The sequence below is a fragment of the Juglans microcarpa x Juglans regia genome, chromosome 6D, assembly GCF_004785595.1.
Source record: "Juglans microcarpa x Juglans regia isolate MS1-56 chromosome 6D, Jm3101_v1.0, whole genome shotgun sequence".
NCBI lineage: Eukaryota > Viridiplantae > Streptophyta > Magnoliopsida > Fagales > Juglandaceae > Juglans > Juglans microcarpa x Juglans regia.
The window spans coordinates 12,903,592-12,918,809 of record NC_054604.1 but is presented as its reverse complement, the minus strand read 5'-3'; the positions used below and the strand labels follow the sequence as shown (position 1 = coordinate 12,918,809).

Sequence of the window (15,218 nt, the reverse complement as noted above, 5' to 3'; positions counted from 1 at the left end):
GAGATAGTTTCAACTGTATAACCAAACCAGGCCTTATACTCTGGATTTCATTGTTAACTCACAAGTTACCTTGGCATGCTTATTTATTGAACAAGTAGATTTTTTTTTTTTTTTTATAAGAAATCTGGAAATTCATTAATAAAAAAAGTTTACAGACATTTATCAAGTCAAATTGCCTGAGAAATAAAGTCTGGATAACACTCATTCCACATTAAGATATCCTCAACGTTCCAAGCATATCGGGCAAGAGTATGAGCAACCCAATTACCTTCTCTATAGACATGTTGAAACTTACACGCAACAAACACTCTTAACAACTTTCGGATTTCACTCAATAATGGATCCAACAATGCATCAGAAGGAATTTCATTGTTGAGAACTTTGATAGCCATCAAGCAATCTAATTCCACAATCAAATTGTGAAGTCCCATACTAGCACACAACTGTAATGCACGGAATATGGCCAATGTTTCAATAGCTTCCGCATTAATCACTTCTAATTCTATCTTGCTTGCTGCCATATCACCTTGCCAGCGTCATCTCTAAGCACCACACCCACCCCTGCCTTATGAAGTTCACCAAAAACAGCACCATCCACATTAAGTTTCAACCACCCCGATGGTGGTGGCTTCCAATCATAGTACTCTTGAACTTTCCTCCTGAGCAACTGTTTCAACTCAGTATATGATTGTAGCACAGACAGTGTATGGTCAATGACATGTTGAACTGCAGTAAATTTCTGATCATGAATCATTTGATTTCTTCTCCACCAAAAACCCCAAGCAATAGCAAAAAAAGTAGCTAGATCCTCCTCATGTCCCTGATTTAAAATAGCCAAAGCTATTTGCAAAATTGGTAAGTTAATTCCTAGCTGTTGAATGAGAGGAAGATATGAAAACCAGCTTGAATAAATGTTAGGACAATATACTAAAGCATGAGCTATATCCTCAGTGTGTTGATTACAAAAACAGCAAGATCCTTCAATATTGACATGCTTTTTAAGAAGATTATGTTGGGATGGAAGGATCTCTTTACATGTCCTCCAAGCAAAAACCGTTATCTTATTAGGAACCCTCATTCTCCACAAAGTATTCCAAAGAGATTGTTGTTGCCTGTCGTTAGAGCACTCCCCTTGATCACCCTGAAATTGTGACATAAAAAATCTGTAGCAGCTTTTCACACTGAATTTTCCACTTCTTTCATGGGACCAAATCATCTTATCAGGTTGCTCATTTGGATAGATCATAACCTTCAAAATATCTGTAACCAAACTTAGATTGAAGAGAGCTCGAAGCTGACCTAAGTTCCAGTCTCTAGAAACTGGATCAATTAACCTGTCAACAACAGCTTCTCGAAATTCATCCGAAATTAAGATGGCTTCCTTCATCAAAGACTGATGGCCTAGAATTCAAGGATCCTTCCAGAGCTTGGCTTGTTTACCATCGCCTATCCTCCATGAACATCCTTGACTCAGCAACTTTTTGGCCTTCCAAATGCCTCGCCATGTAAAAGGACTCTTACCTAAACCAGCATCTAAGAACACTCCTTGAGGAAAGTATTTAGCCTTGAATACCTTATGGATCAAAGAATCCGTCTCCTGCATAATCCTCCACCCTTAATTGGCTAGCAAAGACAAGTTGAAAACATGCAGATCCTTAAAACCAAGTCCCCATTTCCCTTTCGGCTCACACATTTTCCTCCAACTCATCTAATGGAATCTCTTTTCTTCCTTCTTTTGACCCCACCAAAACTTTGCCATCATGGATTCCAAATCTGCACATAGACTAACTGGGAGAAGAAAACAGCTCATTGAATAAGTTGGGAGAGAAAGTGCCACTGCCTTGATCAACACTTCCCTCCCACCTTCGGATAACATATTCCCTTTCCAACCTTGAAGCTTTTTCCACACCTTTTGCTTCATCTCAGAAAAAGCCTTTGATTTTGAAAGACCAATTACAGGAGGAAGACCCAAATACTTCTCATAATTTTGCACCTCAGAGACACCCCATAGCTGCCTTAACTCTTCCTGCCTGTACCTTGAAACATTGCCACTAAAAAACATTACAGTTTTCTCCATGTTCATTTTCTGGCCAGAAACATTTTCATACTTTTTCAGCAAATCTTGTATCCTTCTGTTTTCACCCACGTCAGCCTTACAGAAAATAATGCTATCATCCGCGAATAATAAGTGATTAATGCAAGGGGCATTTCTACAAATCTTAATACCTGAGATCTCATGATGACTGGCTGCATCTTTCAAAAGAGAAATCAACCCTTCAGTAACTAGCAGAAAAATATAAGGGGACAAAGGGTCCCTTTGTCTAATCCCTCGACTAGGCACTATATGACCCTTTGGCTCCTCATTCACTAAGACTGAAAAAGAGGCAGACTGGATACAATTCATAATCAACTCGATTAATCATTCCTCAAAACCCAACATGCTCATAACTTCCTTTAAAAAACCCCATTCTACCCGGTCATATGCTTTACTCATATCGAGTTTGAGGGACATATAACCTTTTTTACCCATTCTCTTCATTTTCAAAAATGGACTAACTCATAAGCTACTAAAACATTGTCAGTTATGAGTCGACCAAGTACAAAAGCACACTAAGAATCTGAGATGATACATGGCAATACCTTCTTAAGCCTATTAGCAATGACCTTAGAAATCAATTTATAAATTACATTGCATAGACTGATTGGAAGAAAATCAGCCACCTTCACAGGGTTCTTCTTCTTGGGAATCAAAGAAATAAAAGTGTGATTCATAGAGGAGGGAATAATACTAGAATTCAGTACTTCCAGAACAGCAGTAGACACTGACTTACCCAGGATAGGCCAATAATTCTGAAAGAACAAAGGTGCCATGCCATCGGGTCCTGGTGCTGATGCTGGTTCCATCTGCTTCAAGGCTGCAAACACCTCAGCTTCAGTATAAGGCTTGCTCAAATCAGCATTCATGTCCGCAGTCACTCTTCCAGCCAAGGATCCCAAAAAATCATAGCTTCCTCGCTACTCTGTTGCTGTAAACATATTCCTGAAATACTCCACAATCAATTGATCTCTGAGTTCCCCTTCCTTCCATTCTCCCACCTCATTCTGTAACGTTCCAATTGAATTCTTTTTTTTCCTGTGGTTTGCCTTAGTACGGAAAAATTTTGAATTATGATCTCCTTCTCTCAACCACAAAACTTTAGCTCGCTGCCTCCACATAATCTCCTCCCGCTCTAACCATTTCTGAACCTCCTCCCTAGCATGTTGCTTTTCATCTCTTCTCAGCCCCATGGAATCACACTCTTGCAACAACTTGAACCGATCTTTGGCCTTCTGTAACTGCCTTTGAACCTTACCAAAATCCACACGATTCCATACTTGAAGCCTTTTACCATAGACCCGAATCATTCGCATCAAATCTTCCATTGAACAGCTTTCATTAGCAAAATTCCATGTAGCCTTCACAATGTTATCACAGCCTGGTTCACCAATCCACATAGCTTCAAATCTAAACAATCGTTCCTTCCTCTTCTCAACTTGAACAACTTCTGATTCCAAACAAATGGGGGTATGATCGGAGTATGCCACACTTCCGTGAACAACTTCAGCCTATGGAAACAAATTCCACCATTGAGGATTACCAAAGAATCTATCCAGCCTTTCACTTACTCTAGAGGCAGCCTCCCTCCCATTACACCATGTAAATTTAGGACCCTTAAAACCAATGTCTCTTAGTGCACACTCATCAACAGTTTTCCTAAACTCTTCCATCTGACTCTGCATTCTTTCTCTCCCCCAAAACTTCTCATGATTAAACAGAACTTCATTGAAATCCCCAAAAATCAGCCACCCCATCCTCATTTCTTCTTAAAGAACAAATTAGATCCCAGGATCTATTTCTTTGGCTAGAAATAGGATGTCCATAAAAGCCGGTAAGAAAAAACTACACTGGTCTACTCCCATCTTCTTTCACACAAGCATCAATATGAGATTTTGAATAACTCAAAATCGACAAATTAATATCCCTCTCCCATAACATTGCAAGTCCCCCACTTCTTCCCTCACTATCGACAGCTAAACAATTGACAAAACCCAGCTTAAATTTACATCTCTCAAAATCACGTACCTTTAGACGTGTTTCCTGAAGAAACACTATATCGGGAGCTTCCTTCTTGATGAGATCCCAAAGGACCCGAGTGCCACGTGGGTTCTCAAGCCCATGGGCATTCCAGCTTAGGCATTTCATGGTGCTCGGCAGTGCTGGGACCCAGCCACCGCCGATGAAAATTCTTGAGGCTTCTTCGCATCATCATTAAGAGAAATAGACGCCACCTTCCTCCGTGAAACTCGAGTCACCACTGCATCCTCCTCCAACTGTTCCTTCTGTTTGCGAGTTGAGGATGTCCGTTGTGGAGAGACTAAAACAGGAGGCTGTTGTTTGTTAAGAATGGATAGCCTTTTCCATTTACGTCCCTCCAGTAAAATGGGTTTAGTTAGCTTTGGTCCAACCAGGTCCGTGTGGGCTTCATTGACCATGATTGCGAACCCATCAACAGGACCTTTAGTCCCCACTGCATAGGGTTCTTTTAAGTTGATGCAGCCCAATTGAAAGCCATCCTGAGGGTCCGTAATTCCCTCATCCACCTTCAACAATTTCTGCGTAACATCTGCAGCAGTATCCTTATCAACTCCCTTCTCACTTTCAACAATCTTTGCTAGAATCCTGGAGTTCAACGTATGCGTGTCTTGGGGAACCGTCTCCTGTAAAGTCGCCGTAACCCCAAAAACGGCTCCCGGATTCTCGCCCTGATCTATGATTACATCACCTTCCTTCCTCATGGACTCCACCGGGGAAGTCATCGGATTACTACTACCAGCCTCCGGTTGCCTTTCCCGACAAGGCCATCGTTTCATCGATTAGAAACCAGCACACAACCAAATACCATAAGGGAGCCCCTCTAACTCAAAACTACTTTGGTGTCCTTGCCATTTTTCACACTCCAAATGGACATCGTTTAGGAGGCCACAACAATAATAAAAGTGTTTATCAACTTTTGTTATTGTTGATGGCTTTCAATCGATTAGCAAGTGTTTATCAAAAGCCCAGGGCCCATCTTTAGGAACACAAAAGTGAACTTGATCTGATGGACTTGTTGATGGCTTTCAACTTCTTTGACCAACACCAAGTGTTTATCAAAAGCCCAAGGCCCATCTTTAAGAACACAATCTTTATCACGTTCGTCCTCAAATTCGATTAGCATGAGCACTGAATTCAACTCCCTGAATTGGATATCCCTGACCATCCTCCAAGCTCTTTTCATCGTGGATTTGAACACCTCCCGGTTGTAATGGCATTCAGTAAAGAGTTTAACCAACAAGCATTTCCCACCACAAAGAACAGCATCTTGCAGCCGCTGTACATCTACTTGAATATCTTCAGTCTCCTTGACGTGAGAGAGAGTTTCTTGTACATGTCTTCCAGATTCACTTCCATTGTAACAGATATCACCCACCCAAAAGTCCACACAAAACAAGGCAGGAAAGAAAAAACTATCGCGCTTGTACCCCGCCAGGAAGAAAAAAACCTCTATACAGAGAAACCCTAGGAAAGGGAAACCTTAGGAGAGGAGAAACCATAGGAGGAGAAACCACCATTTTTTTTGTAAATCTTTTCAAACAAGTAGATATTTGGTTCTTCTTTTATTACTCAATGATACTTCTCTCTCTTTGGCAAGGAAAATATAAAAATAAAAGAAATTGAAATGGCAAAAAAAAAAGTAGAGAATGAGGGAGAAAGACTAGAGTTACATTATATTTTGTTATTCACAATTGTTTTTAATACAAAATAGAGATAAGGGAAACAATTTCTTAGAGCAACCATTTTAAACTCTTGATCTTAAAGTGTGAAATTATTTTAAGAAAATCTATTAGTCTCTTAAGTGACGTAGAGGTGCAATCACAATAATTTCACTTGGATTATAAAATAGGCAAATATATGAGTTTGTGAGAATTCTGCTCTAGCTTGAGGTAATTCGAACTCGCTTGAGATAATTTGAATTAACCTTATTTAACAATATCAAAATATACATTATCAAAAATGGGAAAGAAATTCTACTAATTGATCCGCCTCAAAAAATGAATTTTGTGCTCAACTTATAAGAATTCAACCTATCACAATCCAAATAAATTCAAAACAAAAATATATCTACTTTGAAGATGACATCATCTTTTTTTTTTTTTTTGTCTGAATGGATAAGACCTAGTTTGGATAGTGAGTTGAGATGAGATTAGATGAGATGAAAGTTGAAAATTGAATAAAATATTTTTAGAATATTATTTTTGTTTTAGGATTTAAAAAAATTGAATTGTTCATTTTTGAGAAAGTTGTAATAATTAGTTTAGAATCTTAGGGGTGTCACAGGTCAAGTGAAAGTTGTAATAATTATTTAAGAATCTTAAGGGTGTAAACGGTCCGATATGATCCGATTTTTTCGGTATATTATATAGTATATATAATATAATATATATTATAGTATATAATAATACAGTGATAATATATTGTAATATATTATAATTATATTGTAGACTATAGTGGTATACTATAATATATAACATAGTGATATATTATATTATATTATTATATATAGTGATATAGTATTAGTATAACTATTAATACAATAGATTATAGTGATAATATATAGTTATTTATATAGGATTTAAAATTTAATATTATATTAGTTAATAATTTATCATATAGTATAAAATTATTTTATATATAATTATATATATTATATATAATATTAAAAATCATATAAATAATATTTTATATAATATAAAAAATTAAAATATATATATGAACCAGTCTAGTCCGGTGTTAGAAAAAGGAAAATTGAAACCGGATCAATTTCGACTGGTTTTGAGAAAAATTGAGCGGGTACAAGACTTGATATCGGACCAAACCCACCGGTTCAGTCTGGTCAGATCCGATTTGCCGGTTCACTGATTTTTTTTTTACCCCTAGTTAAAATGAGATCAATTGAGATGGTTTTCTTATCCAAATCATGCAAAAAAAAAAAGGCCCGATGCATATAAGAAAGATAGACACAACATTACATATATTTGGGGTTGAAACTTAGCACTATTCACCCACGTTTCGGACCAGGTACCTGGGCATACCAGGATCGTAACCCGGGTCGAAACCTAGCTCGATTATGAACCGGGTTGAAACCCAGAAATCCGGGTTCCAGACCTTACCCGATTATTTTTCAAATACAAAAATTAACTTAGGTATGATTTAAATAATAAACCATCATGCTACATTCTTGTAGTGTCATGGTACGAATCATTTGGGTTGGTTTTGGACTCTTCAGCAAAATCAATTAAACATCTCCATTTGACTTCGTATTCTGGTTGGCATCAAGCCTCCCATTCGTTTAAAACAATCTGGGTGCACATAATCAAACGCCCCATTCGTTTGCCTTCCAAAAAAGACTATCTCAAAAGTATAATTTATAAATAAATGAAATAAGAAACATCAAAACATTCAAACCATGAAAAAGGAAAAAAAAAAAATCGGATTCCTGGTTTAAAGGTACCCGGACTTAGTGTACCCGGGTTTGGTTATCCGAGTACCAACCCAGGTTTGTTCTAGGTTCTAGACAGGGCCGAGAAAAATAACGGCCTAGATGAACAGGCCTATTGACACTATTAAAACATAGTGTATTGCATACACTAGCAACATGCATTAAAAAAATAGTACATAACCTTTGGCAAAATCTCGTTGAGCCTAAAAAAAGTTAATAATTATTATTTAAATTTAAATAAAATTTGATAAAAAAACAATATTGATCTCAAAAAATTTAAAAACAAAACTTCTTAAAATCTTTTAAAAATATGAAGATTGTCTTCTAATCCCATCTAAAATTCTTGAGTCTTCTTAAAAGTATGAAAAAAAATAGTTTTCATATTTTCTTAAAGTTCATAATTTTTGCCTCCAAAATATAAAAATGTGTATACATACATAAAAAAAACAAATAAATACCACCTAAAAATTAAAAACTTGAAAATATGAGCTAAAAAATATACAATCCAAAAAATAACTTCTTATAAAGTGAAAGGAATATGAAATTAAATTACATATATAATGTATTTTCTTATAATTATAAACAACAAAGTGTATAATATATAGATATACATACACATAGGCATGTATGCAAGCATCCTCATTGTTGAAGACGTATTTCGCACACTAAGTATTGGGCTCAATTACCTGCAACACAAAGAAGATGAGGGGCTTGAGGTTGAAGCTTCACTTACAATGCCTAAGTTAGATTTTTGTTCCTTGGAGAGAATTCTAGTAAACAAGAGAACATAAGTCTCGAATTCTAACTTGGCGTCTAGCTTTTATAGTGCTCGTTAAGAGGGAACATCCAGACAGACGTTGAGAGAAGGCACCGTAGATGGTGCTAGAATGCCACTCGTATGGGTTGAAAATGCTTCTCCCCATGTCTCTTCCTTGCCCCTTTGGCAATTAGGGCATTGGGGGCAGACCTCCAAAGTTAGAGAAAGTGAAGCCCCATGGGCCAGCTCGGGCTTTGATCGAGCCCAGACCGAGGCCATTAGTTGGGATGCTAACAAGTTAAAGGCTTTCTTCTCCTCGGTATGGTTGTCCTCCCTCAGGTTGTTGCAATTTTTGTATTTTCCTTGCTCGATTTGCCCCTTACTCTGTCTGGTTCATTTTTCCTTCTAGGGTGTTAACTAGCTAGCTATCCCGATCATGGATGGCAAGGCAAGCTAGAAGAAGAAGTTTGAGTGGTATGACCCCTCGCCATCCTGGTCTGCATAAAGGTCCATCAGACAAACAACGAAAGGGATGAAGCCGAGGTGGCCTTCGCCCAGATGTACGTCAGCAAGGGTAAGAAGAAGAAGAAAACCACTAAGCTTCCTTAGGAAATGGTCATCCTTCAAGGCGACTTGGCCAACTCCTTATCGAGGTCAAACTCTTAGAGGAGCAGCGAGACAACTTGCGCAAGTCAATGGATCAACAGGAGGTAGAGCTAGAGGAACTCCGAGCATCGTGTCACCACCTTCAAGCTGAGAAGGACAGGTTGGCTAAGCAACATGACTCGAATGTGAGGTCGTATAACTAGTTGGAGACGACTTGGAAGTGTAAGTCATCCCTCCTTAAGGCTCGGGTGAAGGAGGTGAGAGACCTTGAGGTCGAGTTAGCCGTAGTCGGGGTTGAGCTGCAGACGTGAGACCAGCGGGTGGAAACCCAAGAGTCCGAGTTACTTGCTTCATAAGGTGAGTTGTCTACCCAGGACTTAGAGATTGTCTATACAAATTCTAGTGGTGAAGAGGATTTGTGATCGGGCCTGGGGTTGCGATTACAAGAAGGGCTTAGATAGTCTGAGGGATCACTTTTTGGAGAATCCCCAGACCGACCTAAGGACCCTCAACCTGATATCTCTTCAAGCGGATAGTGCGACCCTACGCCACACCAACACTATATGCCAAAAGCAGATGCCCAATGCTTTCTTAGAGCATTCAGAGTTGCCAAACTCGCTTATGTTGTATTTTTATTCTCATCCGTTCATTTTCTTATTTATGTAAGTAAGGACGATTTTCTTCAATATACATGTTGAAATATTCTTACCCGACTCATTCGCCTTGTTTTTTTCCCATTCTCTTCCTTTTGACTTTATGCATATAAGTTATTTGTTTCCACCTTTATGCTAGTGAGAGGGGTTGGGCAGTTAAGTGACTTGACTAACCTGCTTTGTGCGTGAGTGAGGTCGGGCAGTAGAATGACTTGTCTCGCTTGTTGAATGCGTTAGTGAGGTTGGGCAGTTGAATGACTTGTCCCGCCTGTTGAACGCGTGAGTGAGATTGGGTAGTCAAATGACTTGTCTCGCTTGTTGAATGCAAGAGGGAGGTTGGACTGTCGAATGACTTGTCCTGCTTGTTGAACACTTGAGGGAGGTCGGGTGGTCAAGCGGTCGAATGATTTGTCCCCCCGTTGAACGCGTGAGGGAGGTTGGGCGATCGAATGACTTGTCCCACCTGTATAACGCGTATGCGAGGTCGGGCAGTCGAATGACTTGTCCTGCCCGTTGAGTGCGTTAGTGAAGTTAGGCAGTCGAATAACTTGTCCTGCCAGTTGATCACGCGAATGAGGTCAAGTAGTCGAATGATTTATCTTGCTTGTTGAACATGTGGGTGACTCGACTTATGGGATACCCTACGACACCAAACACGTAATTTGAGGAAAAGAAAATTTTATTCATAATCTTTCGATGTTTGTCAGTACGTGAGTACATTTAAAAAATATTTTTGCAAGTGCTTCGCGTTCTAGGGTTGCGGCAGTTCATTTCCTTGTGAGTCTCAAAGTCAATAGGAACCCGGTCTATGTTGGTCTTGGTAAGTAGAACATCATAATGGACCTCCTATTGTTGCACCTTCCACCTAGGCATAAATTGCCTCCAGTTAGGCTTGCTTATGCCCAGTTAGGTCCAAGCAAATTTCCATGTCATCCGGCATGACTCTCCAAACAGTGCAAATGGGGAACTCGCGGTGGGCATCCTCCCTGGCGAGAAACTCCCACCTTTCTTCCATCACAAAGAAAAGTTGCTTGAACCAATCTTTGGCGCAGGAGAAGCAAGACTCTAGGCCGGCAACTTTCTATCTTGTGTGAGAGTGGAAGCTGCACAGGTTACCACCCAGATGTAGCACTTAGAGTGTGAACAGAAACTCTTTCGTAGTCAAGTTTGGGTAACCTTTGCTAGCGGGTCCCAGGACCATGCACCAAATGATGCAGTAGCATAGCAAAATCCACCACGCGCTGGGGTGAAGTTGCAATGGAGCTAGACGGAGAAAGTCCAATATTTCTTGGATGGGGTGGTAGAAAGGAAGCCGCAGTCAATTGGTGAACATCAAGGGGGGACAGTGCCACCTTCATGGCAAAACCCTCCGAGTCAACAGCCCTTTCGCAATTCACCAGAGCCTTAAAGACGATGGAACCAGGCATTCTGAAAGAGGACCTGAATGACCTCAAGTCCACGGAAGTGACCGCCAAGGTCCAATGATACCTATCAAAGTAATGAGACACATTGCGCACCTCAGGGAATCCAACCCCAAGAACCCTAGAAGGTCCCTCCGAACGGATTGAGTGAGAACCCCAAGAAGCAAAACACGAGGTGTTCTTACACACCATTGAAGGGGAAGATGAGGGAAAATGAAAGGGTTTGAAGGTGAACAAGAAGGAAGAAAATTGAGAAGAACTGAATAGAGGAAGCAAATAAGAGTCACAACGAGAGCGAGAGATGTAAGAAAGTAAAAAGGTAAAAGTAGTACGGGGCTTGTGTTTAATTAGGCAACTACGATGATCGGGCTGCCTAGAAGAGAAAGTGTCATGTGTCATAAAAAATGAAACAATAGAGTGATAGGTCCTGCGATTTCCACTACATGAGGAAACGTGGGATCGAGTTGTTAGATGCAACCTCCAACGTGAGAAAATGGATAGACGCGCGTGACAAGCAGCCCCCCACGTTAGATGTCATAAGCCACCAAACACAAAAATAAAAAGGAGGGGAAGCAAGAAAAGAAAACAAAATAATAAGAATCCCCTCTGTATGCATATAGTAGGAATTGGCGAGGTAATTGGAATGGATGTTTGCATCCCTATCGGGCTGAGCCAAGTTGGGAGGGATATTTACATCCCTCTCTGGTCGGGCAAGTTTATCCTAGAGGCCCAATGTTCAATAGTACAATCGGGCCATTACTTGGGTAAGAGAGAAAAGGGCCCAGTGCCTAAGTGGGAAGCTGGGTGACAAGGAAAGGTAGGACACCACCTACCCTGACACTGCCCTGCAGAAGCATGTTGTGCCAGAGCCATGCCGCATTTAAGGATTGGATACAGGACATGGACAGAGATCATGGCAAAACTCCTTGTCACTTACAGAGCACATGGAAGGTGGCTACACCCACCCACCCACCCACCCACCTGCCACCAAGGCATGGAGTGGGGAGGTCATGCCACATTAAAAATGACAATGTGGTATCTCCTACAGGACATCAGGGCCTCTAACATGAGATATGGAGTACCTTGATCTCGATGAGCAGTATGAAAGCCGGAAGTCAAGCTAGAATTCAAAACTTATGTTCTCTTGCTTATTGAAATTCTCTCAAATGAACAAAAATCTAAGTTTGGCATAGGTGACCCTTCAATCCCGAGCCTCTCATCTTCTTTGTGTTGCAGGTAACTGAGCCCAATACTCGTATGCAAAACACTACATTAACAGTCTATCATTGCACACATTAATATGGCCCCTACAAAATAGAATTTCTGGTTTTGCCACTGTACATAACTGATGCGATATTTCTATTGTTCTCTTTTTCTTATAATTGGACGGCCATTTGATTCGGTTAGGCGACTAGAAATACGATTTCTATTCACACAGTGCGATTTTGCGCAATTAATTTAAATGGAAAAAGATTTAATAACTTATATGTGATAAACTAGTTAATTTTTTTTTAATCTTATTTCTAATTTGCTCATATCACGACCGAGGTGAAACCCAAAAACATTGAGAATTATTAAAGTCGTTCGACTATCCTGTTTGTAGCCTCAGAAAGATCTTCGTAAAGCTTCATCCTATAAACAACATCTTTCGGGATTTGATCCCCATAGCTTCCGATCTTCGAATGGCATTTCAGCTCGTACTCGAGGGCTTCGTTCACCAACATTTCAGCTTCGTCGTACTTGCGTTTCTCCAAACTCGAGGTCGCCGAAGACAGCTCTTTATATGCAGATGAAAAACCTCGGCCGCAATCTTCGAACACATTCTTCATGGTTAGATCTGCGGTTCCGGAAGCCAGCTCCGACATGTTTGTTGACAAGGTCATTGCGTGGTTTTGCAGGCAGTTCACCATTATCGCCGCGATTCCTACTCTGTCTGAGTTTTTGGAACGTCGGTCGGATTTCAGACACTGGATGCATGTGGATGGTACCTCCGCATTGTGGCATTCGATTTCGATCAAGTTGTCGTTGCCTCTAACGGGATTAAGAGCTTGGCCAAGCAGAAGTAGCGGTACTGGAGTTAGCAGAAGTTGCAGAACGATGAAAACTGTGAAGGAAGTAGTCATGGTTTTCTTGTTTGAAGACGGTAGGTCTTATTCTCTATTCTCTCGACGTTTTATAGGCGAAGATCCAGAAAGAGGAGCTTCAGATAAAAATAAATTTTTTAAAATTATTTATTTTAAATTTATTTTAATTCTATTCTTCATATAGATTATTATTATTATTATTATTATTATTATTATTATTATTATTAGGACTATCGGAGAAAAGATTCTTTCATTTTTTTATTAGAATTTGATTGTTTTTCCATAAAATGGGTTGTATAATATTTAGAAATTTATATAAAATATAATAAATATTATAGTATTTATTCTCTTCATATATTTTTCCAGGTTTTAAATTAAATAGACATGACATGACACAATTTGAACATAGACATGACACGAAAATGATAAAAAAAAATAAAAGAGTTTGAGTAAGATGTAAATGATTATATGTAAAACTAGTATAACCCAAATAAATAAAAGCATTTTCACAATTTTAACCTTAACCCTAGTGTATTACACGGGCCTCTAACTATGACGCTGCACACCATCTTCAATATCTTATATAAAATTTTAATAAGATGAGATTTAATTTTTTTTTTTAAATCTCAAAAAATTTTAATTTTTTTTTTAATTTGAGATTTAATCCAATTCTTTAGAGATATCTACAATCTTGCCACTACTAAAAATTATTGATTTTAATGTTCTTATTAAATCTTTTGGAGATTGATTAATACAAGATACTTTATCATGAAGTTAGTGGGAGATCATGTGACTGATTTATAGTATTATATTTATACAATATAAAATTATATCAATTAGGTCAAAATAAATATGTAAATCATCTCAACCCATTTCATTTGTATGATAATTTAGAAATAAGTTACGCTCGATTTAACCCAACTTGAATTAATTACTAAATAGAATATGCAAATCGTGTCGTGTAATTAATTAATTATTTATTTATATAAGTTGTATTAAAATTAAAAAATCTAATCTTTTTTAATTAAATGAATCATAAGTTGATTGATCAATATAACCGAACGTTGGCGACTCTCATAAATACTATGCACCAACATGAACAGGTACCCATCAAATTTAACTATATGTGGACCGTGTTTGCCTTTATATTGCGAGAGGTGGATTTGTTGCGGTGCTCATTTTTTTAAGATTTCGTTTGGATACAAAAATATTTTTAATTTATTTTATTTTATTATTATAATTTTTTTAAATTTTTACATAAAATATAATAAACAATTCAAATTTTCAAATCTCAAAATAATAATAAGATTAAAAAATAATATTTTAATAATATTTTATTCAACTCATAAAAAATAATCTAATCTTCTTTCACATGGTACGGTGAATGGATTTTTTTTCCCCCATAATTAAGGGATACAAAAGAAAAAGAAACGTGAATAAGAGGTAAGAGATTCGATAAATACCATTTCTTAATTAACGTAGCAATATAGAAAAAAAAAATGGATACTAGAAATAAATAAGGCTTGGTTTGCATAGAACCCATAATAAATTGAAATGAAATGAAAATTAAAAATTGAATAAAATATTAATATTATAATATAATTTTTATTTTTAGAATTTAAAATTGTTGAATTATTTATTATATTTTATTTATAAATTTGAGAAACTTATAATAATTATATGAGATTAGATAAAATAAGATGAGATAAAATAAGATGAGATGTAATAATTTTAAAAAACAAATAGTCGTAAATATTTCCTATCCTTTCCCCTAAGAGGGAGTAGCAGAAAGTATCAATTTTTATACCATCAGACAGTGAGATTGTAATACCATGAACGTACACCATAGCGATTGTAGTGATTATATTTTAAATGACTATTGAGAAAGTCTACTACCTCGTTCTCATGATCATGTAATTAAATAAGATAACTCAAAGTACATAAAAAAAAAAAAAAATCTAAACTCAGTCATAAAACTTCATACTATTTAATTCTAATTTATTTTTATAAATAAAATAAGATAAGTTGAGATAAAAATTGAAAATTAAATAAAATATTATTAAAATATATATTTTTTAATATTATTTTTATTTTAAAATTTAAAAAAATTAAATTAT

At 37.6% G+C, this 15,218-nt stretch overlaps 1 protein-coding gene across 1 annotated transcript; it reads right to left on the bottom strand.

Moving 5' to 3' along the window:
• Positions 1-12,531: 12,531 nt before the first annotated feature.
• On the bottom strand, positions 12,532-13,162 carry LOC121235196. The gene has a single exon (XM_041131477.1). The coding sequence runs from the start codon at positions 13,138-13,140 to the stop codon at positions 12,592-12,594; it is 549 nt and encodes a 182-aa protein (XP_040987411.1). The 5' UTR covers positions 13,141-13,162; the 3' UTR covers positions 12,532-12,591.
• Positions 13,163-15,218: the final 2,056 nt, after the last annotated feature.

Excerpts from the sequence above, each read along its gene's own strand:
- LOC121235196 (XM_041131477.1), bottom strand. The coding sequence starts at position 13,140 with ATGACTACTTCCTTCACAGTTTTCATCGTTCTGCAACTTCTGCTAACT.